This window comes from Athene noctua, chromosome 3 (genome assembly GCF_965140245.1).
Source record: "Athene noctua chromosome 3, bAthNoc1.hap1.1, whole genome shotgun sequence".
NCBI lineage: Eukaryota > Metazoa > Chordata > Aves > Strigiformes > Strigidae > Athene > Athene noctua.
Genome location: NC_134039.1, coordinates 62,958,177 through 62,985,389, shown reverse-complemented (window position 1 = coordinate 62,985,389; position 27,213 = coordinate 62,958,177). Strand labels below are relative to the sequence as shown.

Below are 27,213 nucleotides of genomic sequence, written 5' to 3'. Positions count from 1 at the left end.
TTAATCATCCAGGCTGAGTGAGGATCATCAGTCATGCCCCCTCCACCCTATAGCAGTAGTAAAGAGATTAATGGGGCAATAGGAATGTGGTGTGCTTTGGGGAAAGTAAATGCTCTAATTTAGGGGAACATGCATGGTTCTTTTGAAACAGATATGAAAAGCGAAACAGTTCCTATTTTGGGGGGGAATATGCGTCTATCACTCTGTGAGGTAAATGCTTCCTTAGTTGCAAAACATTATAAACTTTCAAATAAACCCTAGTAGGCCCTTTTTTTGTACCCTTTCTGATATAACTCTTAATCCTCTCCTTTTTTTATTCAATTTATAATAATCACAGAATTAAGAAGTTAAAAGAGTGTGGCAGGATCTGGGCTATTCAAAGAAGGCTACATCAGCTGATAATCATGTACACAAAGCCAGTTGTCCTCTCTCTCATACAAATAAAAAGCAAGGCAGAGCTTCAACACAGGTGTAGCAGGAGTTGAAGTGCAAGATATCGTTATCGTAGTAATGAGGGAGCCACTACATAATCTGACAAACCACCACAGTTAGTAAGCGTTATGCTGAACATTAATGTTAGACAAAAATTTGTCCTTTGTGATACCTAAAGTGGGAAAGAATGTGCTTGAGTGTGTGCCCAGGACAGGTGGAAAAAAGGTTTAGCTTGTATCTTGCCTGTTCAACATGAGATCTTGGTTCATTGTTCTGATTTTGACTGAGTTAAAAACGAGCAGGCAACAAAGCCCCAGAAGTGATCAAAAAATAGAGGGCAACAGACTTAATCCTGTTACCATAAAGGCACCTGTCCATCTACCCATCATCCAACCAACCATCTCTGATCCTAGTTATTATAACTTCTCCAAAGTATATGTGCCAGCATCCTCTGGAGAGTGCCCTGTGAAGCCAGCATTCATTGGTCTGAACAATTTGGATCTTTGTTCTGCGATCGACCCACCTTGATGTTCTAGATGTGCTTGAGAGAAATCAGCATCCGAAAGGGACATCTCATAGGTAATATTTTGCTCTCCTGTCAGGTTTTAAGCAGCAGTTCCTTACCACTTGTAGGCTCTTAATTACAACATCCACAACAGTGCAACATAACTACAGTGACAGAAAAAAGTGTCACTATAATGCCATAAAACCTGCTGCAGCTTCTTGCGTAATGATGGTGCTTCCTCTGCCACCAAGCTATCAACATCAGTGGTTTTGTCATCTCACTAGTTGATATTCATGATTACATCATCTGATTCAAAGCCTTGCAACTACCCAGATGACAAGGAGTTTTTTGTAATCTAAGAGTCTTTATAGTGAAGTGCTTCTGTTTGGGACATTAGATTATAGTTTACTATGGAAAAAAATTTAGTCTTACATGTCTGCTGGCATTTTGTTATTTGAGCATTTCCCAAGCTGATACTGAGACTGACTTCTCACAGACTGGAGGAACACTAGGAAATCTATGGAAACCAAATGGAATAAAACATGTTGGGGAGTTTAGCTTTTCTAACATTCAGTATTTCTGTGTAGTCAAAATGTTCCACTTTTTTGTACTTTCATATGCAATTGGTGAAATATAAATGTTAAGCAGGTTAGTCTTCTCAAACATGAGATCTTTTGTTTCTGCTTCTTATTTTGAGTGAAAAGAAATATCTCTGCATTTTTATGGTCTGAGTACATAGAAGACAAAATAACTTTTTAGACATGACAACACTGAGAAAGCATCTCAGTAGGTAGAACAAATGAATATACTCATATATATTGGGTCTTCCTAATATCATGCTTCTTATTAATGGAAAAAACATTCCCTTTATTTTTTCCTTTACAGATATTTGTACGCTCTAGGACAGAAGGTTTGGAAACGGTGGAAAAAACGCTACTTTGTTCTTGTTCAGGTTAGTAGTCTGACATGAAATTTCATTTAAAAGTGGTCTTAGACTATCAATTTTCTTACGTATGGTTTCTAAAGCCATTAGTAAATTAGTATCTTCAGGCAACAAATGCAGCACTACTCCAAGCTTCTTACAGCATATAGACGTCCAGGGTATTTTTTTAAAAAAATTACATATGTAGTAAACAGAAAAGTGTCTGAGTTTTACATATATATAAATGAGTCCCTACACTAAGCAATGTTTCAGCTGAAACCTAGAAATTTCTGAATTAAATTGTTGTGATCTTGAAACATTCTGTTAACAGCTTTCTAGCAGCACTTGATTTAACATAAAGTTGTATTTCACAAAGTGGTTTGCACTTACACTTTAATTTATTCTATCTCAAAAAGATTTCCTGCCTTTAAAATTAAAGCAACAGTAGTTACTATTAAGAACTTCTTTGTAAATATTTTTTGAATAATGCTATGTTTTGTTCTTCCTTGCAATATTAAATTGGGTAAAATGATGTAGTTGTTACAGAAAATCTAGTGTGGCAATTGTTCTTGGCCTCAGAAATGTGCGACTGATATTTCGTAGCTTTTTGTCTGCACCTAGAACTGTAAGTGCTAAGAACATGCTAATGAATGATGACATTAACATGAGATTAATAGCATGGGAATAGAAAAGTAGATTTTGAGTGGTCAAAACTGAGAAATGAATGATTTTGGTAAATCTTGGGGAAAATCATTATTTTCTGTTTGTGCTTGCCTTCAGATTGCAGTTACAAATTTGATGTTCTTCTGAGTCAGATCAGAAAACACTATTCTTCTGTGTCCTTTGTTTTGTTGACAGCAAACTGTTAAAGTGTGAGTCTCAATAAACATCATACAATGGATGAAGCCTGTTAACGAGGCCTTTTTTAACAATAAAGTTTCTAAAACTACTTACAGAAAGCCTGATTGCTTTCTCTACCACTCTGTCAGTCACACTGACTTCATCTTCTCCCACTCCTAAAAATTGTAAGGATGAAAATTGTAAGGATGAAAAGAAAAATCCTGAACAAGGTCTTTATAAAGTTAAAAGCTGAGAGTATTTGCATATTATTCTTGCTAAGCTTGATGTCAGCACAATGTTCTCCCTGGCTTCAATAGAAATTGTCTCGAGTATTGATAATCAGTAAGTAATGATTGTAAGGTTGAAGAGGATCTTATGGGAAGTCTACTGAATTAACTTGGATTCTGTTTTTACCAAGGTCCTCTGTGAAGAGATGAGGACTTTTTGTGGCTTTATTAAGATTTGTAAAGGTTGAGAAGATCTCTATATAGGATTGCTGTTAAGTCATGGATGTGAAGGGAAAATAACTTGAAAGTTACAGGGGAAAAAAAAAAAAGGCTAGATGTTCCCTTGTCCTTCATGTTTTCCTTTAACACTCCTCCTACTTTACATCCCCCCTTTCACAAAAAGAAAGACCGTATTCTCTTCCTCTAAGCCACAGGTGTCATCTAAGTTTCAAGGTGTGCACCTAAGAAACACATAGTCTTTATGTGCATGTGATATGGAGCCATCTGGGAGACCAGTTTATTCTGGCCAAGTTAATTTTAACTATCTTCTACTTTCTATGCTGAAATTTAAATACTGGAGGAGAATATTACAGGAATTTTCCTGTGGTAGGATTTAGACATCTATTTCATTTTAAAGCAGCTATCAATACAAAAAAGATATATAAAAAATACCCTGTTAAATCCATATTTACTGTCCAGACAACTCTGACTCATTTATATAGTTCAACCATGATACATACACCAACAATAAACTGAAGTCAATATGTGTGAAATAAGCATTAAGTAATGAATATCAGTCTGCTGTATTGATATATTATTGACATATTGATGAGTCATCCTCTATAGATTAGCTTTTAGTTTATATTAGTAAAATATTAAGGGCATGAAATTCAATTCTAAAACAAAGCACATCAGTATGATTTACACATACTTTGGAAATTTAACTCAGATGTGAAATTAGATTAATAATGCTGGTTTTCCAGGCGCGTGATGAGAGTAATGTATACTTTCATTATTGCTACACGTATTAGAAGTTGTTAGTGGTTTCTGAAAGAACAGCTCAATGTTACAGAAAGGTTACAAAGTCTGGAAATTTTAACCTCTTCATTATATTTGCTTTTCTTCCTTGTACAATCCAGTCACTTCTCTAAAAGGTTATTCATTTCAAGCTAGAAACGGGGACATATAACGTATTAGGTAAAAAGCCTCAGCTGGACATGCTGTGTTTTACTTCATTTGCTGTCTGATAATATCTTCCTCCAATAATCTGAATGCAGATTCACTGCTGTCATTTTAATTTTATCTGTTATAGTGTTTGAAAAGTCAGTTATTTGTTTCATGGATTTTTTTTTTTAAACACGCCAACCAAATAGGGTAATTCTTGCTGCTGAACTCCTGAAGAGGGCTGCTCAGTGATTCCCTGTAGCAGGGACCACAGAGTCAGCCTCCAGGTTTGCAGTAACAATTCCTCCCACACATTAAAACAGGCTCTTTCTGCCCCATGGGGACATCCTCTAGTGACACAGCTCATAAGTCATGTCCACATCTCTGTGCCTATCTGTCATGCGTGCATAGGTTGTTGGTTTTCCACTTTGTTGCAATGTAAGTAGAACAGCTGGTAGTCAGGTGTTTGGACTTCTGGAAAATTATGAAATTCAGGTAAATGCAGTTGTAGGGAGAGGATTGCCTTTTATTCTCTCAAGAATTACTATTTAAGAAGGTGGTTTCATTCTGGTTTTGTCTGAGAATGTGTTGTACATAGTTCTGACTTTTAAGTACTCATTATTCCATGAAGCATTGATACTAATTTGCTGAATTCTAAAGAAAAACTACCTACAGCTTCTTTAACTTCTAATAATACACTTCAACCCAGGCATAGATCTGTATTAAAAAGTGTAATGTCAGATTGTTCTGGTGGTTCTTTCTGTAATAGCTGGCAGCAGACACCAATAACCATAAGGAAAAGAGTTTAAAAGATTGTGAATATAAACAAATTAGTCAAGTTCTGTATTTCTTCATTTTGTTGAGACTCTTTTTCCCCAACAAACTTTTCTGGAGTTTTTCTATTTGCTTCTTTGGTAGAAAGACTTTTAAATGTCTGATTTTCAACAACATGATGAAGTGTAAGGCTGATTGTGACATGAATATCATTTAATAAATTGTTCCTTTAAAATAAGATAATGCATTTCAAATACGTTTGACAAAGTAAAATCAACAGCATTATAATCTCTGTCTTGTTATAGAGGTGAGGTTGAAAATGAACAGACACATAGTTCAGATCTTCCACAAGCTTATCTTCAAAAACATATAGTGGCTGAAGAAATCTGAAAAAAACAAGCATCCTGTGCATTTCCACAATTAGTTCTGTGAGCTTCCTTTTTGATGACTCAGTTTGTCTGTACAGTGTGATTATACGGGGTTGTTTGCATATGTGCATGGTGTGGGTGCTTGCCAGGTTATTTCATTTAACAAAATCGAACAATTTGAAAAATGTTTTTACTGTAGTGCCAGGTATCAGAAGTTAGATGTGTACATTCAGTTTATAAGAAAAGGAGGGAGTTCTCATGAAATACAATGCTAACTGCAAAGGATTTACAGGTGTGGGACTAACCAACAGCTCCCTCTGTGCTTGTGCATGAGAGAAAATACGGTTCTTGGGAATATAAACAAGGAAATACCAAGTTGTAACAGAGGTGATATTTCTTTTGGGCCTAGAGCAGGTGACATGGCATAGGGGCTGAGCCCTGTGTCAGGGCCCGAGAGGACCACCAGCCCCAACTGTCCTTGCCCAGCCCCTCCAGGGCCTCCCCACCCTGCCCACAGCCGAGGACCCCATTTCAGCCTCCCAGGGCCATCATCCCATGCCCCAGTGAGACCACGGCAGGGCTGGTCCCACCTCCCCAGCCTTGCTCTGCCCAGCAGTGGGCACTGCTGAGCCAGCCCACCTGCAGGCCTGCATCCCGGCCCAGCCTTGGCCTGTGCCCAGGGAGGTGCCCAGTGCCTGGGTTTGGAGCTGCCGCAGTGCCCCTGGCTGCCCTGCTCCTGGCTGCCAGACCCTGCCCTACCAGCTCAGGGATAACTTAAAGTCTTTAAACCAAAATGCACTCATTTTCTAAAATACATAGCATAAATGAAAACAAAGCTATGGGCTCAGTACACAAACAGTGAAGTTAAATTCTGTTCTGTATGTCATGCTGGAGGACAGACTGGCTGGTTGTAATAGTCCCTTTTAGCCTGAAAATCTGAATTTCTGGAAGTGATGGGCTAGTCTGTTTTTTGTGTTTATTTATATTTAGCTCTCCTTGGTACAGCCCACTTAAGTGAATGTACTAAATTTGATGTGGAAAGCTGGCACTGAGTTTTAGTTGACTGACTGTGTCTCAAATTCTTATCTCCTATAAAACTGCCTTCACTTAACTAATGTATTCATTAAACTGGAATACTTATGTTTAATTTCTCTCACCTGTAGACTTCTGCTGTGGTTCTGGAGACATCAGTTCAGTGTTCAAGGCCTGATGGCAATTCTGCAGAGAGAGATATTATGCTCATTCCTTTTGCTTGTACACACTGTGTCGGAGGATGTTCAGTCACCACATACTGCTTGCACATAGCACAGCATAACCCTGCTTCAAAAAACCCCAAATACTTAAAATAATTAAATATTTTTAGAGCATTATGCAGATTATATATAATATATAATATAATTATTATATTATTATATAATCATATAATTATAATATATAATAATATGTATTATTATAGATATATATCTTTGTGAAGATTGATATTTTCCAAAAATATCACTCTTCACAAAGAGTGAAAAATCTTTTGTCAATATGAATTCTTTCAACTTGAAGACTTTGAGGTGGAGTGGTGTACAGGTACAACACTGATGAATATACGAATGAAGCTGAAATCAGTTGTCAAAATTTTACTTCAAAAATTATCATTCCTGGAGTTGTAGCCAAAGCAATAAATCTAGGTAACAGTTAGCTGAGCCGTCAGCAACTGCAATAAAGACTGTCCATTGTCTATCAGACAAGCTCCTTGCCTGTCCTTAGATGCTTGCATAACTTTACAGATCTAAGAAGTTATATTATAGTTCAAAACAAGTCATTTGGCCTGGTATCCAGTCCTTGGAGATGGGAGTTTCAGAGGCCCATGTAAATTCAGTTCCCTTAAGTTTCAGGTGTTCACAGATTCACAGGCTCTTTCTTCTAGTCACCTTTTATAGTCTTTCCAGCTCTTCATTTAAGGGTGGGAACATCTCAGTTTTGTTCCTCTCCCAGCCATTATATTCCTTTCTTTATCTCTCCAGTCACTTATTCCTCAGGTCTCCTTATCACTTTCTATTGTGTCTAGTGAGTCTGAAACCTCATGGTGACAGATTCCCTTCTTTATTTTTTTTTTAATAATTATACTTGATGAGAAGTAACTGATGTTGTTCATGCCAGCTGCAAGCTGCTTGGCCTACACAGTACGGTGTCCAGTGAGCCAAGCAACCTGCAGATGGGTGTGAACACAGGTGCAAAAGATGCAGAAATTAGACTATGATGCAGAAAGTAGACTATGAAATCAAACTGAAGGTTCTAGTACTTACCATCTTTAACTGGAATTGGCCAGATTATGTTTTCATGTTTACAGCTACATTTGTCACTCCTTCTGCAAACAGTACTTTTATCCATAAAAGTCATTTTTTTCAAGTTTTTGGATTACGGGACTTTTTTTCTCACACAGTAGACTGAGTTTGGTCAGTACCACAGTACTAAGTGTTTTCTCTACAAGAACCTAATTTGCTTCCTTTCAGTTTTTCATAGAGCAACAGCCAAAATAACATTGTATTCCAGGAAACTGCAGAGAGATGTGTTTATGTCTTTTTTTTTGCTCCGTTCTTTTTAGTAGGAAGGGAAAAGGACGCAAACTTTTACACTGTAAAATGGAGTTTATTTCTTCAGCACAACTGAAAGCTAATTTAGACTATAGTACATGTGCTATACAATTCTGGAATGGAATTCAGGAATTAAGAAGTCCTTTCTTATTCAGGTTAGCCAATACACATTTGCGATGTGCAGTTACAGAGAAAAGAAATCTGAGCCTCAGGAACTGATGCAGCTCGAAGGATACACTGTGGATTATACAGCTCCTCACACAGGTACTTTTCATGATTTTGAAGTATGATATGTTTGTGTAAAACAGCTGATTCAATTTGGTTGTTTTGATCTAGCAGCAAAATACCCCAAGGTTCTTTGGCAATTATTCCACTAGGATTTTCTGGTGTGAAGAATCATGCTTTTAGAAAGAATCTTGTTTTAAGAAGAATGAACAGTAAACTTACACTAAGGTTGCCTAAAACATTGTAAGACCACATATGATACAAGGAAATAATTATTAATTCTAGTCACTCTTCCCCATTTCTCTCTATTTTTGATGGTGGAGTCATGTGGCAGTGTACTGTGAAGTATATTCATAAATGATTTAGAAAAGAAGGTGAATGATGACAGTGCTTGCCAAACACAAATTACTTAGGGTGATCAAAAATAAATTTGAGGATATCAGAAAAATCTGCACAAGTCAGTATTAAAATGGCAGAGGGAAATCAAAGTTACACATGTGGAGAAACAGTTCTACTCTACCTACACAGTGGACCGTTATGAATTTGACTTATTGACTTATTATGAATATAGCTTCTAAGATGTTGGAAGACTGATCTTGGGAAGCATTGGCCTAATGTTTAAAATAATTGAGAATGCAAACAATATTCAGAAGGTGTTTGGAAAGCCAAAACAATGTTGTTATTAAAAATTCCTCAGTGCAGACACATTGAGTGTTGTGTGCTGTTCTGGTTATGTACTCTCAGAACAAAACACTGGAATGAAAAAAAGGGACCGAAGAAGGAGGAGCAACACTGGTAAGAGGTATGGAGTTGCCTCTGTTCAAGAAGAGATAAAGTTGATGAGGGGTTACAGTTAAGAAAATGATGCCAAGAAGGAGGATATGTTAGAGAAATGCAAAATAGCATATGATGAAGAGAAGATGAATAAGAAATAAATTGGAATTGAATTGGAAATGGTATTATGGAAATATTTTCTCCTGTAACTTCCATGTATTACCATTTGATCATTATAGCTCTAGATTTTATCGTATTTCTAGGTCATAAACACGTGTAAAATGTTTTAAATGTCCAACCCCCCACACACATACACAGAGGAAAACCAATAATGTAATAAACATTAATGATAATAAAGTGATCTCAAAGTAACTTGTATTTAGTAAGATTACCTTCCTACTTCCTGCTCCAGGTCTTCAGGGTGGTCGAATGTTTTTCAATGCTGTTAAAGAAGGCGACACCGTGATATTTGCCAGTGATGATGAGCAAGATAGAATACTCTGGGTTCAAGCCATGTACAGAGCCACAGGTCAATCATATAAGCCTATTCCTGCAAGTCAAGCTCAGAAGATGAATCCTAAAGGAGGAATTGTCAGCACAGATATATCCCCACTTTGTGAGTTTGCTTTCTTTTTCTTTTGTGGCTTTGGTTTTGATTTTAGATGGTAAAATATGTAGCAGCTCCCTCAATAAAGTTTAATTAAGCAGCACTCATTCTCTAGAGAAATGTGCCTAGCAGTTTGTTGTTAGTCAGAAGCACTTTAACTCAGATTATTATTACCATCGAGGGAAATCCTGATTTACAGGTCATTATTTTTATTATAATCCATGAAAATACAGCAATTAGCTTCATATTCATTACATTTGACCCACATATTACCATGGAGATGGTGTTTGGTTTACATTATATTTTTCAATAGCCAGGCAGTGTAGTGTTGAATAGAAAAGCATCAATCTTCTCAGAATTTTATAGATTTAGGTCATTTTATCATACATTGTATATATTAGTCATTTTAAAATTGCTGTGCAGACAGTACATTGTGATGTGAAAGGCACTAGATGGACTGCTTGGATTTTTGCACACGTCAGTGTAATATTAAACTACATATAGAAAAAATTAAAAAAATAATCACGTTTAAGTTTTCCTCATCTTTCTTTGAGGAAAGTATTGTTTCAGAGAAAATCAAGGTAGGTGGCATAGTTAACCGTATCTTGAAATTTTCATATAATCTCCTTGGACGTATTCTGTCATTTAGATATCTGCACATAAGAAACATAATTTTTTTTTTTCTGTTCTGGAGGCTGAGTGCAATCCAAGGATTTTTGTAATAGCCATCAAATTTTTAAAACATCATGTGACTGCATGCAATAATCCTTCTACATTATCATATATGTGTATATGTGGAGTGATAGAAGAGATAAATGTTTTAGACTCAACTTGGTTTAATGTCTGAAGTCTATAGCATGTTGACCCAAAACCATTCTCCTATGTCAATCCTGCTATCACTCTGTCTCACAGACTTCCATTCAATCTTTTACCATTTTGCTGCTGGAAGGCAGTAAAATGTTTTTGTTAAACTCAGTAACAGTTATGTAAAATCCCGACTTGGCTGTCAAGAACATTGAAAAAAACATAGTTTAATCTCACAAAAGCACTGACATATGTTGAATTTCTAATATGAAACAATTTGGAAGGGTGAAATAACCATTTATCACGGGGGCTGTAAAGGTGAAGTATTTTGTAGGATGTAAGTAACACTGCAAAAGCAAATGTGGGGCAACAGCCAAGAAGTGCTTCTGCTCACCTCCTCCCCATTACCTGGGTCTGGGCTGAGTACTGGCAGTTCACTGTGTTCCCCTCCTAATGTTTCTACTTTGTATGCATCAATTAGAAAGGACAGAAGTGACTGCAGTTAGCAGTAGCCAAGGAATTGCTCCCCTTCTTAGTCACTGTGTTTACATGAAAATTAAATCAACTAAAAAACACTGACTACAGGGCAGGGAAAGTTATAGAAAAAAACGGTACAAAGAAGTACAAGTTTGGATATATTGAAATTATGTTTCCAGACATAAAATTAGTGGTAAAGAATTAAAAAACAAGATTGACATGTGTTGATATTATCTTAGATAGTTAGGGAGACTACAGTTCTTAGATGGAAACTATAGGAAAAAATGGGGTTTTTTAAAGGCTCAAAAGCTTCAAAATATCATGTATTTTTCTGGCATGCTTATTTAGCAACTTGCACAAACTGATATGACTGAACTGTATATAAATCAAAAATCCATGGTTAAATTATTATTGGCCTTTGTTTTAATAAACTTCAACGCTGACATTTTTGTAATTAATTCATAGAATTATTTTCAACAGAGTAACGTGAAATTTCATTTAATGTGAGGTTGTCTTGAAAGAATCAATGTTTGACTGATTTCTGTAATGTCTCCAGTTCTGTTTACATGAGGAAAATTTTATTATTCTGTCTTTTGCACTTGAGCAAGAAATGGGCATGATCAAATTAATGAGTTTTTATGAAACTGCAAGACCTAGTGTTTACCGATACAACCTTAAATAATTTTCTAAGACTCCTGCTTCATTTACATATACTATGATGATTTTCTTGGGGCACAGTTTTAGTCCTAAAGAGAATCTATAGCTGACCCTTTGTCAGATTTAAATATGTTCAGTTTCCTAAATTCATTTTGTTTCCCCCTAGACAAATGTTTGCATGAAGTTAAGAGTATTTTATTTTTAATTAAGATATAACACCAAGTACGTGAGAGCTAGTTTATATATATTGAAATTAATTTCCATTCTTTTCTTCTTTATTATGATACATTTTTAGTATTAAGAAATGCAGTTATGACCAGAGAATTTGTGAACTATTTTTTTGTGTAGCTTATTCTTCAATTAATACATCATGTAAGCATTTCTAGCCAATACAAGATCACATTGTTTTAGTTTTAAAAGCATATCGTATAATGCCCCCACCACATACAGAAAGCAGAAAACCAGCTAGAGCTTTGCAAAACAAATGTCATTTAATAATATTCAGGCCTTGAAAGTCTGTTTCCATCTTCCTCATCCTCTAAAAAGAAAAGAAATTCAACTCACTCATCCTGATAAAATGTACAAAAAGCACTTTCAATAACTTGAAAAAAATTTAAATCCCTTTAAACTGCTGGATGTGGAGAAAAAACAACTTCAGGAGACATGTTTCAATGTTCTTAAATATTTTGTTTATAAAATATCTTCTCTAATCCTGGAATTCTCTTGATAGATACAAAAAACAACTGAAAGTTGTCATTAATGATATTAGAACATCATATGATGATTACTATGCCACATACCTAGCTCTAGTAAGGTTAATTTTTTGCTAGTAATAAATACTAACATTTCCATTTTCCATGGCCTTGTAGACAAAATTCTACTTTTCAAAGTTAACATTATGTTCTTAACTGAAAATGATAACTTGTCACAGGCAAACATTTCATTAAACATTCAATATTTTTAATCAATTGGTAAGTGTAAATGATGTAAATTTTCACAGCCTCTACTGTTTTCTATATTCTCAAGTTCAAAACTCTTTAAAGAGTTTTGGTAAGCTGTGGTAGAATTATTCCTGTAATCTATACCATTAACTTCTTTTGTATAAAAGAAAGTAGTAGAAAGGAAGGAGTAAGAGATTCCTTTTGTATAATAAAGGCTGTATTTTTTGCAGTTATTGGTGCTCTATGTAAGATAATTCCTTGTACAAAAGAGTGCCTAAAGTGAGGTGAACAAAACACAACCACCTCAGAGCTGGATCAAAACAAACACATCAGGAACTCCAGAAAAAAAACTAGACGTGATTATAAGACAACAGCCAGGGTCTTACTGATCTTTACAGCAATTATCACAAATGCAGAAAATGGAAATATTGCTCTTGCATGTGCACAGCAGCAGCACTCCAAAAGGCCAGCCTACAGATCTCTAACTGACCTGAATGTGCAGTCTCTTCTTGATGCTGTATAGCAGTTTAGGATCATTCATTTACTGCATTTAGAAGAAACTTGATATTCTATACTACCAATGAGGCAAATACACATTTAAGTGTGGCACTGAAATCAAACTATTGTACCTGTCCAACTTCTAAAATTAATACTAGCCAATCTCTTAATTTCTAAGTAAAGCAACTTGGTACTGCACTTCTGTAGTATTAACTGGCTCCAAAATAAAAGTGAAGACAGGTCAGCAATGATCAAGAAAAAGAGACTGCTCTTCAGTTCCACAATACTGAATAAGCGTGCTATAATGCAAAGGACAGAGTATTTAAGGATGTGTGATTGTAGAAAAAAACAGAAGTTCCCCAAGGACATGAATGTTTCAGAGAAAGCACCAATTAAAAATAGATTCATCTGAGTCATATAAAGGTGCAGGAGGCTCTCCGTTTCTTAATGAGGAATGTATTAGGAGATCTATTCATACAATTAGAAGAGCTGCTGAAGTGATGAACACTGTTAATAACTTGCTTGTAACAAAGGAGTAACAGCAGCACATGAGGGGATTGTCATGTCTTAATGAAGAATCACAAAGCCAAACATCATTCTGATCCTACACCACCATGAGTTCAGAGATGGTCTCTGTGAAAATATTTGCAGAGAAGAGAGAAGATAGATACTGGAAAACCGAGTTAGGTGAGGAATCCTTTGATCTGAGATGTATAGTTTTCCTCATCTCTCTTTTGGAATGATGTCACTTATCAAAACAACTCACAAAAGGAAAATAATTGAGATTTTGCAGAGACCAATTATAACAGTTTTCATAAAAATGCTGTTCAGAGCCCATGGAGAAAACATCACATTCTGTTTATTAAATAGCAAGGGAGTAGCAAAGGGATTCAAATACACAGATATACATTGGTATTACAAGACATCAATTTAATGACAGCAACATTGAAGACATTTCCAAATGAAGCATCTATCTGACCAAAAGAGCATCGCATAGGGAATTTGTGTGGACAATTAAATCATCCAAGTGGAGCAGTCAGTGTTGTGTAATCAGGAAGAAAGTGCAGGCAATTTGCCAAATGAAGAAATGATTTGGGATTAGTCATGAAAATTTAAGGTATTCAGTCTGTTTGAATATACTCATGGTAGGCACTATAAAGTTTCTCTCTCTAGCATAGTTTAATGATATGGGAATAAATTTTTAATTTCATATTTCTTTTAAATGTTATTTGTATCACTCTCAATCTTCGAACTGGCTACATCAGAGACTCTGTGGGAAAACCAGAGTATGATTAATATTAAGGTACTAGTGTCATAGTACATACACACAAGAAATACCACTGCTTAACTGTATGGTGGCATTACTCAGTTTTGGAATAATTGGTAATGTTCCTGTAAAGCAGTGCTTTTAAAATAGTTCTGAAATGTTTGTATCTGTATGTTCATTTAATTAAATCTTTTAGAAACAAACAGAAAAAAGATACTTTTTCATTTGACATTTTCTCAGTAGGTTTGGCAGCTTTATATCCATCATACACTCTGCCCCCCGAAAGAGAGGAGTAACTCCACCCTGCCTGCATGTTCCCCCATTCCCCTTCATGTTCCATTCCTGCTTGCCTCCAACTACCCCCATCTCCCTTTTGGAAAGAAAAGGTTAACACTGGCCTCCACCACCTTAGTCAGTTAGTAAGTCACCTTTATGTTTTCTCCTGTGCTACTCAGAAACATACAAAAACTAACTAGTATCTTCTTCAAATCTGTCCTTTGGCAAAATACTGGCAGTCCATAGCGTGCTATCCCCAGCCTGACGGTCAGGCCATATGGGCCACCTGCTTTCTCATATTCTGCCATTTTCTCTCCAACTGTTACTTCGTTGTCTGATATTTAAATTATAAGGTTCTGGGGGCATAGATTGTCTCTTTGGCCTGTGCTTCTAAGCGTATAGCACTTTGGAGCCCTGGTCAATGATCAAGAGTCAAAATGTTCCCGATGTAAGCTGTCACTATATGTATGGAGTGGCACTTGAAGGAATGTAATGCATGTCTTGCCACTGTCTTTTGCAAAGAGCATCTGTACCTTCATCTTCATCCAAGCAGTTCCAGCCTCTTCTGTATCAGTCATAGTTCTTACCCTACTACTCCTAGTCTTTAAATCTTTTTAATCCCTACAATACTAGATTTCTTGTCTTTATCTGTGCTTTTTTCCTGCCTGCCTGAGCTAGTTCAAATTGCTCCCACAATGCTTAAACTTAAGCAGAGATGTCACTGAGCGCCACAGAAGGGAGGAGGTCACTGCTTTGCAAGGCCAGTTCCCATAGTTCACCCTAGCACAGAGTAAATGCTACAGAAAACTTGTATTTGCTTCTGGGCTAGAATGGAACAGAAATGATGCCTAGTGATTTTGTTATCACTAGGAACTACTTGAGCCTGTGCCATGGACATGGAATTCTTGGTCGTCTTAATTCACTTAACTCTACTGAGTCACTGAGGTTGTGATGATTTTTATATATAGTCTTTGCAGCTGGGCTGAAATTGGAAGTCTCTTACAAAGATGGCAAGAGTCATATTCAGGATGTTGTTCTGCCAAAATGAATGTCCTTGTTTAAAAGAACACCCAAAGAATTTGCTAAACCTTTTGTAAATTTTTTACCATGGTTTCAAAATATATATATATGTCCTACCTTGATTAAAAAAAAAAAAAAAAAAAAAAAAAAAGGGGTAGTTTTCCAAAAGCTGAAAAAAATACACAACCTGAAACAGACAGTGTAACAGGGAAATAGAAGCTGAAACACTGAGTTTGAGGCAACTTGCAAGCAGGAGAACAAGTTCCATTAAGAAGGGAAGAAAAATAATTGTGAAAAAGCAGAGGTATTACTGCTTCAAAGTTCTCCCCAAATATCTTCACACTGTTTCCCAAGATTGAGAAACTGTAGACAATAAAATGGAACTGTATTTTTTCTTAACTGTATATCACAATATATCACTCTATGTCTTTCGAAATTGCATGTAGCTTGAACAGGACATCTAAAGCTCATTTGTGTAGGAATTTGAAAAATACACTCTAATGATTTTTAAAAGTAGGGTGTTAAATAATGTTTAGATCACAGTCATACAACATTTTTTCATTCCTCATAATCTTTGATCAAGTTCTTATATTTTTTTTAAATCCATTTTGTTTCAAAAAGATTTACCAGTTGTCTTATATTTATGTCATAGCAGTAAAATAAAATGTAGTGTATTACACTAGATTTACTTTTCTATTGTTCCCTGCTTGCCTGCAGCTGGCAAAGGTAAGTTTTTGGTTTTCTGATGCTAGATAGATTTGGTAACAGACCTCTGTTACTATTTGACCATCTTATTTGCACTGTTTCATTCACCTAAAAATATGGTGATCTGTCATGAATCTTTCTGTAGAATGTAATCTAGCAAATATTTATACTTTTAAGTAAATATTTTTTACTTTTAAGTAAACATTTGTTGCTTACTTTGCCCAAATTATGTAATAACAGATTCTGCTTACACAAGCTGCTTTGTATTCAATAGGTCTTACACATTCTGATCATCTCGATGACTGTATCAGAATGTTAAATCTGTTTCATCTGCAACATCCAGTCTCCTGATTTCAAAATACTTAATTACTTGTCAGTGCTTACACAGATTTTCTTTTAAAAAGGGGGAATCTTTTATATTTGTGTGGTTAACCAGAGACAAAAATCAAGCCAGTTAATTTAAGAAATATTCAGCTGTGTATAATTTGTACATGAGACCAATGGCAGAAATAAATATTAATCCTTTTTCTTTTCTGTCATCTGCCTTATTGTAAATAATGACTCGACAAATTAGGTATTCGTATAAGAAGGAAAACTTACAAGAAATGTAGAAACCAGACATTTAATACATTTAATGTGATACTGTGTTTGTTTGCAAAACTTCTGTCTGTGTGTGGATCATTTTGAAAACTATATATAACTTCACATTGTAGTTTAGTACTTTCAGTAATGTGTTGTTTATCTTTGAAGTCATGTGTTTAAATACATTTAAATTGCACTAATTAAGAGAGCATTTCATGTACCTTTGTCAAAAATATGAGCTGTTTGTCATTAATGATAGGCTAGTCCAATGCTCATGGAAATATTGTTAATCTATGCAATCATATATGCTACTTATCCTTAAACCATTAAAAATGTATGCTGCTGTTTCTCTGGGATGCTGGTCTCATACCTTACACCATCGATATATTGTCATACTGTTTATTTGCTACATCCACCTTGGTGAAATCTGTCACATGGATGTGACTCTTGCTTTGACAATGCAAAGCCAAGTGATATGAATTAGTTTCTGCATCTTTCCAGGATGTGATGCTGCAGATCCTTCAGTTTGAATTAAATAATTCTCCCATCCACAAATACAGCTGAAAGTTGGACTTGACATGGATCAATATGATCTGGGGCTAAATTTCTAAATGTGACTGATTATGTTAGCATCATGCCCACAGATCAATATTGAGTTTTATTATGAACCTGACTCTATAATTGGGTTTAATCAATAAACTTTTGTCTCCTTTTCTTTAGCAATTTTAGATTTGTACTATGCAGGTTTTCAAAATTGCATTTAGGATACACTTAGATCTATACTTTTCTAGTAACGAATATAAAAAGAGCTAGGTTTGAATTTAAAGGAACAAAGAGCTAAGACCGTATTGAAAAGGGAAGTCAATTTTTAAGTTGATAGGACTGTTCACCCCAGTACAGTCTATAGAATCCAAGACAGCTAATGTGCTAATACATAACTAGTCCTTTTGGGCACTGTAAGGCTTTTTCTGTCCATACTTGATAGATAATTCACATTGAGGACTTTGACAAAACATAGCATTAATGAAAGCAATCACTAGAGCTTCTCTTTTGATAAACCCGCGGGGTTTAAAGGCGTTCAAAGATGCAATCTGTGAAGAACAATAAATTTGGGCCTTTGATTGAAGTGCCATTTGGGATGGTATGTTTTCTTCATGTATTTACACAAAAATGCTGCTCCCTTTTTCACTACTCTTTGCTGGAAGGTTGAAGGAGCTCTTTGCCATTACTACATTAAGGTTTGTCTCATTAAAAGCTGTGTACAAAAAGAAGGCTGGAAATGACCTAGCTCAAGCCAGTGTGTTCATTTCTGCTCCAGTTTGCCGTTTGAGAAGTAGGCTTCAAGCCATGATGAATATTTCTATAAGTGGTACTTTGATCTGCAGTAAAGATGCTCTTTCTTATCTGGAGAAATAAGTGCATAAACCTTTTTTTTTTTTTTTTTTTTTTTCAGTAGAGGGAAGGATATTTATTTTGTTATTTTGATAAAATTAGAAAGATAGCCGCACAAACCCAGGAAATTATAGAACACTAATTTTTCATACTCATAACACTGTTTTGTAAATTGTAACATTTGAAGAGCTCCGCTAGAAAACATTGCTTTAAGAATTATTTTAATGTACTGTGTTTTCTGGTAGCCTTTCTAAATTGTCAGTGGGTAGCAACTTTTTTTTTTCACTGTTACACTCCATAGATTGGTATGATAGAAAAATAATTCAGTAATAATATCTTCAGATTAAAAAACAAGATTCTGTAATAAGTTACAAATATCTTTATTTGATAGTCTCTAGACTTTGATAAGTCACATAAGTAGATGTTACAAACATCTACTTATGTGACTTATTTCTCCGAGATATTTTCAAGTTTATATGTTGAGACTTATGCCTTGTGTACACTTGTATTTGTAAATCTGCACACTCACTCACATGTATTGTTCTGCACATTTTTCCTCTGTATGAACAGATACAGACCGTGGTCAGAAACATGGCATGGATGAGTTTATTTCTGCTAATCCCTGCAAATTTGACCATGCTTCCCTCTTTAGACTGCTTCAGAGGCAGACCTTGGATCACAGATTGAATGACTCCTATTCTTGTTTGGTGAGTACTGGCTGGAAGATAGATATAAAAAGTGAGAAATAGTTGCTACAAAGTAGTCCTTTCTTCCTAGTTCATTCAATAGCTGCAGTTGTAGTTGGAATAAAGGGTCCAATCGATTGGTTTCAAATTTGAAAATTACACACTTGCAAGCTGCTGCTGTGCCACTCAATAGAAAGCAAAGAGACCCAAACTGTCTCTGATTTTATGAGCTGAAATTCATCATGTCCTTTATGGAGGTTTGAATAAAAACACAAGGTTTTGATCATGGTAAGAGCTCCTGTGGTAGGATTTACTCACACCTGTACAGGCATTTTAAGGTACAAATGTAGTTGCCTGTCAGACATTTTCACCTGTCTTGTAATACATTCCACCGCGGTGTGAAGAAGGAAAAATGCCAAAAAAAGGGAAGCAGAACCACAGGCAATATAGATATGTGGACATATATGTATTACCTGACTTGAAAATAAAAAATGTCAGTATAATTATTAAACAAAAGCAAGTAAAATGTGATCTCTGTATCAAAATTAATGTTTTTCACAAAGACAGCTATAAAATATAAGACACTGATATAACATGCTTCCCTATTTGTAGCTGCAGTTTCCCTTTCCTACACAACATTTTCTATTCTATGCTCTATGGTCTAGGAGTTGAGAATGGGGCTGCTTCAAGTTTTGTCTTCAGCAGGGAGAACCAGCAACAACCTTGCGGAAGTTCATCAGATGATACACACTTGATAAACATGTTTGTGTGGGTCAGACCTTGTACCTTCCTGAGGCTTTAATTTTCACCTGATATCATGCCTGAAATATTAATCTCTAAGGACCTAAAATGCCTCATATCGCATAATTCTTTTCACTTTACTTCCAACAGCAACAAAAAAGGATAACTTTTTTTTACTTCTTTTTTCTATTGGTCTGACTAGTCATGTAATATAGAGATAATAATGGGGGTTTTTAGGTTTGTTTGCAAGTGTAGAAAAGGGGAAAAAATTATTATTTGATGACCAGTTGCTTCCTTTTTAAAATACTACCAGATAAGTACGTATAGAAAAAGTTAAAGGACTCATTTTTTTTTGTCTGTGGGTTGCACACTGAATCAAAGAGGCCTGAAGGTACATCTGTACAAAGTAATTGGCACTCAAAGAGAAAATGGTTAGCTTTCTAACAGTGCATTGGGGTCAAAATCTTTTTTTATAATAATAATATAGTAAGACACTTAATATAACCTTGAAATCAGGAACTTTTAGAAGAGGTTAGGTGAAATACACAGTGCTATAGCAACCATAAAGCAGATGTATTTCTTATTGTTCTTTTTAAAATTCAGCTTTCAATAAGTAGAATAGGTGATCTTTTTTTTGTTAAATTGCATATTTAACTATATTTTAATTTAAAAAATTGGAAACATCAAGGTAGCAATAGAATGCATGAACATTTAAGCATGATTTTTTCTTTTCCTGAACAACTTATTTCCTATCACTTTTGGAAACAATGCATCCCCTTACTTCAATAAATATAGAGTAAGCACATATACAACTTGTAAAAATAAAACCAAAAATATGTAAGAATTGATATTAAGCATGGTTCCGTATTAAATTACTATATGACGTAAACTAATTTTACATTCTCGGTATTGGGAAGCTTCTTTATTTTTATATTTTTTCAATTATACAATTAAAAAAATATGCAGTTATCTAATACTCTGTAACATATAGTTGCTATGTGTTTGTGAGGCTTATGCATGGTATGGGGTTGAACAAGGGCAGGGAAGGCACATATTTATATGAAAATGACCACACTAAAAGAGATCTCTTACAGAGACTGAAATTCAAGTAATGAGTTCTTTAAAAATTTATATTCTTGTCACAATTTTCTCCCTATAAGAATGTACAGAAATTTTAATTATTTCCTTTTGTAGTGCTAGGCATTGACATGCAGCATTTTGTCATGTTTTCCAAGCAAATGTAGAGACATATCAGTGACAATGACAACATATTGACAGAATAGCAGTCACAATAACCACTGTTTATTACATCTAGGGCTAGGATACATATTCTTGCAGATATTCAGTTAAAATCTCTTTTTTTTTCTTCTTTCAGTAAAATACCACATTTTCTAGCAAACATTGTGAAATACAGGAACCATTGCAGCATGGCTGGATATTAGTTTAAAACACTGAGTACTGTTCTGGGTGCTGTAATAAAGCTAAGTGTTCTCTAGAAGCAGCTGAAGCTCTTTAAAGGCAGTAGAAACATTGACTTCAAGGAAATTAAGCGGGAGCAAACACATTTATGAAATAACTTTGAGGTGTTCTTGTTTGCAAATACTATGTTAAATTCAAATTAGTAAAGTTAAAACATAGACGATTTAAACCTGACGTTAATATATTTTTAAGTACTGTTTAAAATATTTTTGCTGATACTTTGTATAAATATTAGACATCTAAGCTTGCAGAAGTATTCACAAGCAATAGGGAAATATTGTTCTTAAACTACTAAACTGGTGTTATTAATTAATGTCTTTCAAAATTATTTTGCTTATCTAAGTTATTTCTATATTTGAGTTCAGGTGTTCCTCAATCCCTCTTAACCATTTGTCAGGGATGATGAGAGGGTAATATCACCACAATTAAGAAAAGAACAAAGAAAAATGCTTAGTTAGAACAGCTAGGAAGGAGCTGTGCTTTCCCAAGATTTATGTTTTTCTCCTGCTGCTTTTTGGAAGCTCACTGTGCTGTTTGGTGTTTTTTTTCATATTGTGAGACAAGGCAACCAAGCCTCTTCTTCTGTTTTACATTTCTACATCAAGAATCAATTATTTTTTTTTACACTCTGGATTCACTTAGGGATGTTTTTGTGGTGGGAACGAGTCTATGTTGTTTGTGTCTGTGTCAGGGTTACACTATTCTGGTTTCATCAAGCTTGCCCAAGGAAGCCCTCAGTATGCCCCAGAAAATCTAATTATTATTTAAAGTCAAATCATACTCATCTTACTCAGATGGCTTTTAACAAACTACCTAGCTTTGTATCTCTTTACTAGCAAAAGTTGTTAAAAAGTTGTTAAAAGTGCATGCATGTTACAGAAGAAACAAGTTAAATGTTCAAATTGTGGTTCTCTCCCAGTAAAGTTACAGCCACAGGGAAGTGACCATCCAGAAACTGTGTTTTAATGTCCATGTTAATGTCCCTCAGCATTAACCAAATATTCTCTCATAGCTTATAATTAAGTATTTTAACAAAATTAATTATTTTGAAGTGTTATTTTATGTTGGATTTTGATATCATTGAATCTGTGCCAGACTTTGGATCTATTAGCATGTTTTTGTAAACTACATATTTCATGGTAGTGGTACCTCAGAAGTCAAATAGTTTCTCGACATTTACTCCTTTCAGCAAGAGGGCTATTGTTGGATCTAGCTCCCAGTGCCATCAACATTAGTCAGATATAAATCATTGTAGTATAAAGAGTTTATGTAATCCACATAAAAATATATGCTTCTGTTCTTTGTTTGATTTAAAAACTGTGAGCAGGAAAAGAAATTTCAAAATGTTGTGGGTTTTTTGCCTCTCTCTTTCAGGGTTGGTTTAGCCCAGGTCAAGTCTTTGTATTAGACGAATACTGTGCTCGCTATGGAGTGAGAGGCTGTCACCGCCATCTTTGCTATCTCAATGAATTGATTGAACATTCAGAAAATGGTTCTGTCATTGATCCAACCTTGCTCCACTACAGTTTTGCATTTTGTGCTTCTCATGTTCATGGTAACAGGTAATTTAATAATATATTTTTTAATTCATAGCCTTAGGAGGAATCAAAAGTATTTATAGGCTCTTGCATTCGCCAGGTAGGGAAGTTGCACACAACAGAAATCAGTTCAATAAAATTTCATCAGGGGTATTGGAGGTTCTATACATATTACTATTTTTAAAAAGAAATATCTTCTTGCAGTTATACTGTCTTAATGCAGTGTGTTTTCTTGGGTATTGTATAGACAGGCTGATGCAAGGCTAAAGGATAGCCTGTTATAAAGGTAGTCTTTTCATTCCGTGTTTATGTTGTGTTAGTGAATGGTGTTTCCAGTGAATATTCTAAAAATTTTTTCAGTTTAAGAGAAGTTGTGACTCTTTTTCTACAGTCTGTATCTTGGCAACTAATGAAAATATACTGAGTTCTTCTGTCTGTGCTGCCACAGGGAAAAACATATACTGGGAATGTGGTGTGACCGCCAACCAGAAAAAGCTAGGACACTTCTGGAATTTTTTCCACTAAAGATGTAGGCTGCTTCAGGAGCTGTTGGTCACAGTGATGCTCTTAGGATGATATCTTCTTCCACTTGCAAGTGAAAGACTTGGAAAGAATTAAGCTGTTGCTTTGCTGTGATAAGTGCATTGTTTAAAAGAAGCTTTTGTTTCATCATTTATGTCTTGTTCCAAATTGTGAGGGAACTAGCTCTGCTTTTAAACAGCAAGTATTGGAGATAGGATCGTTGGATAGTTCAGGTTGAAGGTAACCTTAGGAGATCTCTAGACCAACCTCCTGCTCGAAGCAGGGTCAGCTGTGAGGTCAGACCAGTTGCTCAGGGATTTACCCAGTCAGGTCTTTATCCAGTTTGAACCTGTCTTATTTCAGTGCAGTTACAGCCATTATCTCTTGTCAACCTCCCAGTAGCAGCTGGGGGTCTGTCATTTAGTCCTCCTAGACACCACCTATTCTTCAGGCTGAACAAGCCCAGCTCTCTCAGCCTCTCCTCATAGCAAGTGCCCTGGCCTCTGATTGTCATGGTGGTCATCCACTGAACTTGCTCCAGTTTATCCATGTCTTCCTTGTACTAGAGTGAGGAATGGAGCAGGCAGTCTATCAAATTATAGGACAGCATGTGTTTATACCCTACTGTGCACACTAGATTTGTAGACTGCTGTAAGAAATATGTTTAAAAAGTTAAAAAATAACAAGGGAAAACCCAGTAGATCTCCCCCCATCAACTGATCCAGTCATGACACTAGGGGAAAACCTACTTACAGTCCCCAAAAGCAATTACTATGATGCTGTCAGTAAATCCCCAAAACTGAATCCTGGTAGGGATCAGGGGAGAGAGAGGTTTTCTTCCCAACATGTATGCTTATGTTGCCTTGCAACCAGTCAGTCACAAAGGCCGTTATACTTGTCCTCGAGCCAGTGGAGAAGGCGCAATCCTTAAAAACGATATTGTTTCCTTCACTGGCTCAGACAAAGCCTCATCTGTGAGAACAGGAGCTGGGCATTCGTGACCTGAGTGATTTGGTAGTGGGAGATTAATATTATGTAATCCTTGATAATAATATCCAAAATTAAAATGATTTTGAATGTTCCTGAAATACTCTAAAGAATCTTAATGTTCATACTGGTAAGTTAGAAGATTTTCTGGCTTTTACTTGGTAACCTATTCTCTGTAAAAGCATGCTTCTTTTGTCAGTTCCTGAAGAACCTGATGCATTCATATTTCTTATTGAGTCTAAGTCTTTGTTGTTTCTAGCCTTTTTATTACTGGTTTCAACCTAACAAGACAAATACACAGTGATAATTGCTCAAACTTATTCCAAGAATTCAAAAGAAAAGTAGATACATTTCTTTTTATTTCATAATTTAAGTGAAGGACAGCAGTGCGTGCAGTGCATGAAAATATCTCAGGGAGCACATCATTTACACAGTGGTAAGCACTCTGTATTCTGTCTATTCCTTCTGAACAGATATTCTCTGAATAGCATTATGAGTGTTTTAGGAATAAAAGAAGTGTTGAACAGAGAGGGTCTGACTAGAACTGAGATATTGTAAAACGGAAGAAAAAAGAAACATGAAGAAAGAAGAAAAGTAAGTCAAGGACAGAAGCAGACACACTCACTGAGGATGATAGACACACATATACTCACATAATACATCCACTCATTCATTTGCCGCAGCACTAAGAAATAGTAAAAGGGAAAAAAGAATTTCACAGACAATGCACGACAGGCCAAAGTTCTAGGCTGATCCCTGGCGTTATACATCTTAGTTTTATAAGTCAGGCTGAGAATTAGAAAGACCACAGAACAAAGACAAAGAGCTTTATATTCTGGGCATGATGTAGTCAATTTATATTTCACCTTTGCTTCACAGAGGAATCTTAGACCTTCCACTAGCCTGAGAAAGATCATCAAAAATGATCTTGAAGTCAGGTGATGGAGGAGCATGTAGAAATGCAGCCATATCTGTAGTTCAAATTATCAATTTCTTTTAGGTATGAATTTTATAGTAGGCAATTTAGCGACATCAGTCAAATGATTAGATAAATATGTCATTCACCTTCATTTCTGGTAGTCTAGTGAAGAGAAACTCAAGCACAAATCAGGGCAAATCTACAAAATATACCGGGGCCATACCAGGACGTACACTAAGCACACCAATGACTGCATCTGATTTGCTAAATAAAACTGGTGAGGAAGCAGTCTCATACAATGGACCCCAACTGTACATTAGTCATAGACACTCTCTAAGATCTCAGGCATGGTTTGGGGATTGCATGTACTGAATACTGCTCCCAGTAAACACTATGAACAAGGGTGAATCAGCTTTGTCTCTTTCCACCCTTCATATGTCTCTGGAATTCTTCCAGCAGATTTTGAACCCTCAGGTATTCTGTATGCTCTTTTGCTGCACCCTAGGACTTGAAATATGAACTGTTTCATGCCGCTGGCTGTAATGCTCTTGCAGACTATAACACAATAGCCATGGTTTTATTTCAAAACACCTGGAATAAACACATAAATTGTTATCCTAGAGCTTCAGGGACACTATGAAGCACAGAGGAGACCTGAACTGAGCTCTATATGCAGCAGACCTTGCCACCTGGTCTCAGGACGAGAGAACAGTCCCCAACTGTTTTATTTCCTGAGACAAAGATATAGGTAACAAGTTCTGACAGGATTATCAAGCATACTGGTACTTAGTGTGCCTCTGATGCCAGTGTTGTTGGTTTGGGAACAGAAATGTTTATGCAGGGTCGAACACAATAAGCTGAGTCCTAGATTGAGGAATTCAAGCCTCATTCATGCCTTTCCTGCTGGGAAGAGCATTATGACTGAGCTAACAAACTGCTTATGTAGAAAAGGTACTTCTGCTTTTGTGGATGACATTCTTAAGATATTCTCTTCCTAAATAGCCAAAAAGCAAAATATTTTAGTAAAATAGCTTTGGTGAGTGTTTAAACAAAAGCACATCAGTGTTTCTAAATCAACTGATCCCTTTTCCTCCAGTAAATAAAAACAGCTTGTAAATAAAATAAATCCAGTAAATAAAAACAGCATTGGCTGTGCTTATGGTGCTATGTAACTTTACAATAGCATCTCCTTTGGTTCCTCTTCACAATGTTTTTCTTCTGAAATGTTTCACTATATAATCCCCATTAAAGTTACTAGTTCACAAGTGAACTTTTCACACTGCTATTATGCATACACTTGTGTATCTTTGGTGAAAGTGAAATGGGCAGAACAAGGAGCTATAGGATATTCCTGAATGCTGACATTTCAGTCAACAGTCCAGGTAGGAGCTATTGTTTTCTTCCCCATCACCTTCACTTTTGTCTACTTTTCATGCTGTGACTTCTATTCAGTCCCTCTTGTCTGAAATGGATGCTGGTGGGTATCACATGAAGTGCAAAGTGACTTCCTTCCACCTGCTGAGATACAGACTGAATTGAAAAATTCAAAATTCAAGCATATTCTCTGGTTATACCTTTTTCTATTCAGAAAGAAAACTGATTTATTGGAAGTTCATATATGAGAAGTGAAGGTGAATGTAATGCTGCAAAAATCAGTTTATAACCAAAGATAAATAGTTTCTTTCTGCCTTCATTTTGAAATCTCCAGCGCATGTGTGTTTGCATAGAAGAACAGTCATATTGAGTAAGGTTTTCTAAGCCTGTCAGTCATCTGTCTCCAGCATTGACCTGCTTGGAGTAAGTGAAGGGCAAGCATATGCAATATCTCCTCTTACTGCTCTTTCAGTTTCCAACTCCTTGCAGGTCAGAATATGCCTGTTTGGTAACATGGAGTGAGTGTCTGTTTCAGGTACTTGTCCATTGCACCCCTGAACCAGTGTAAGCCCTTTGCACTCTCAACACCTTTGGCAGCAAGTTCCAGAACTCAGCCTCCTCTTGCTTGAAGAACTCTTGTTTTGAACTTGACTCCTACACATCTCATTTCATTCTCTGTTTCTATTGGAAGACAGAGGACAGTAAAAAAAAATAAAAAAAAAATAAAAAAAAATCCTCTATTATCTCTTTGCTATTTAAGATTCAAAATGTATGAGTGAACCATGCAGTGATTACATTAGATGGATGTTTTCTGCTAATTCCTTGTCCTTTTCTCATAATTCTCAATGTTGATTTGCTGCTTTGACTGCTGCTGGACAGGGACAGTTTCATGGAATTATCCATCAGAACACTAAGATCTCTGTCCTGA

The 27,213-nt window shown here is 35.8% G+C and overlaps 1 protein-coding gene across 16 annotated transcripts in view; it reads left to right on the top strand.

Moving 5' to 3' along the window:
• Window positions 1-27,213, top strand: part of CADPS2 (calcium dependent secretion activator 2) — a 322,958-nt gene that overhangs the window by 196,274 nt on the left and 99,471 nt on the right. For 9 of the 16 annotated variants that reach the window (XM_074903181.1, XM_074903183.1, XM_074903175.1 and 6 more), the window contains exons 9-14: window positions 1,823-1,889; window positions 7,970-8,078; window positions 9,226-9,429; window positions 16,078-16,086; window positions 18,610-18,746; window positions 22,320-22,507. In XM_074903181.1, coding sequence (XP_074759282.1) covers window positions 1,823-1,889; window positions 7,970-8,078; window positions 9,226-9,429; window positions 16,078-16,086; window positions 18,610-18,746; window positions 22,320-22,507 — 714 coding nt within the window. Of the gene's footprint in view, window positions 1-1,822; window positions 1,890-7,969; window positions 8,079-9,225; window positions 9,454-16,077; window positions 16,087-18,609; window positions 18,747-22,318; window positions 22,508-27,213 lie in introns of all 16 variants that reach the window. The other 7 variants (XM_074903178.1, XM_074903177.1, XM_074903176.1 and 4 more) reach the window with 3 other exon arrangements.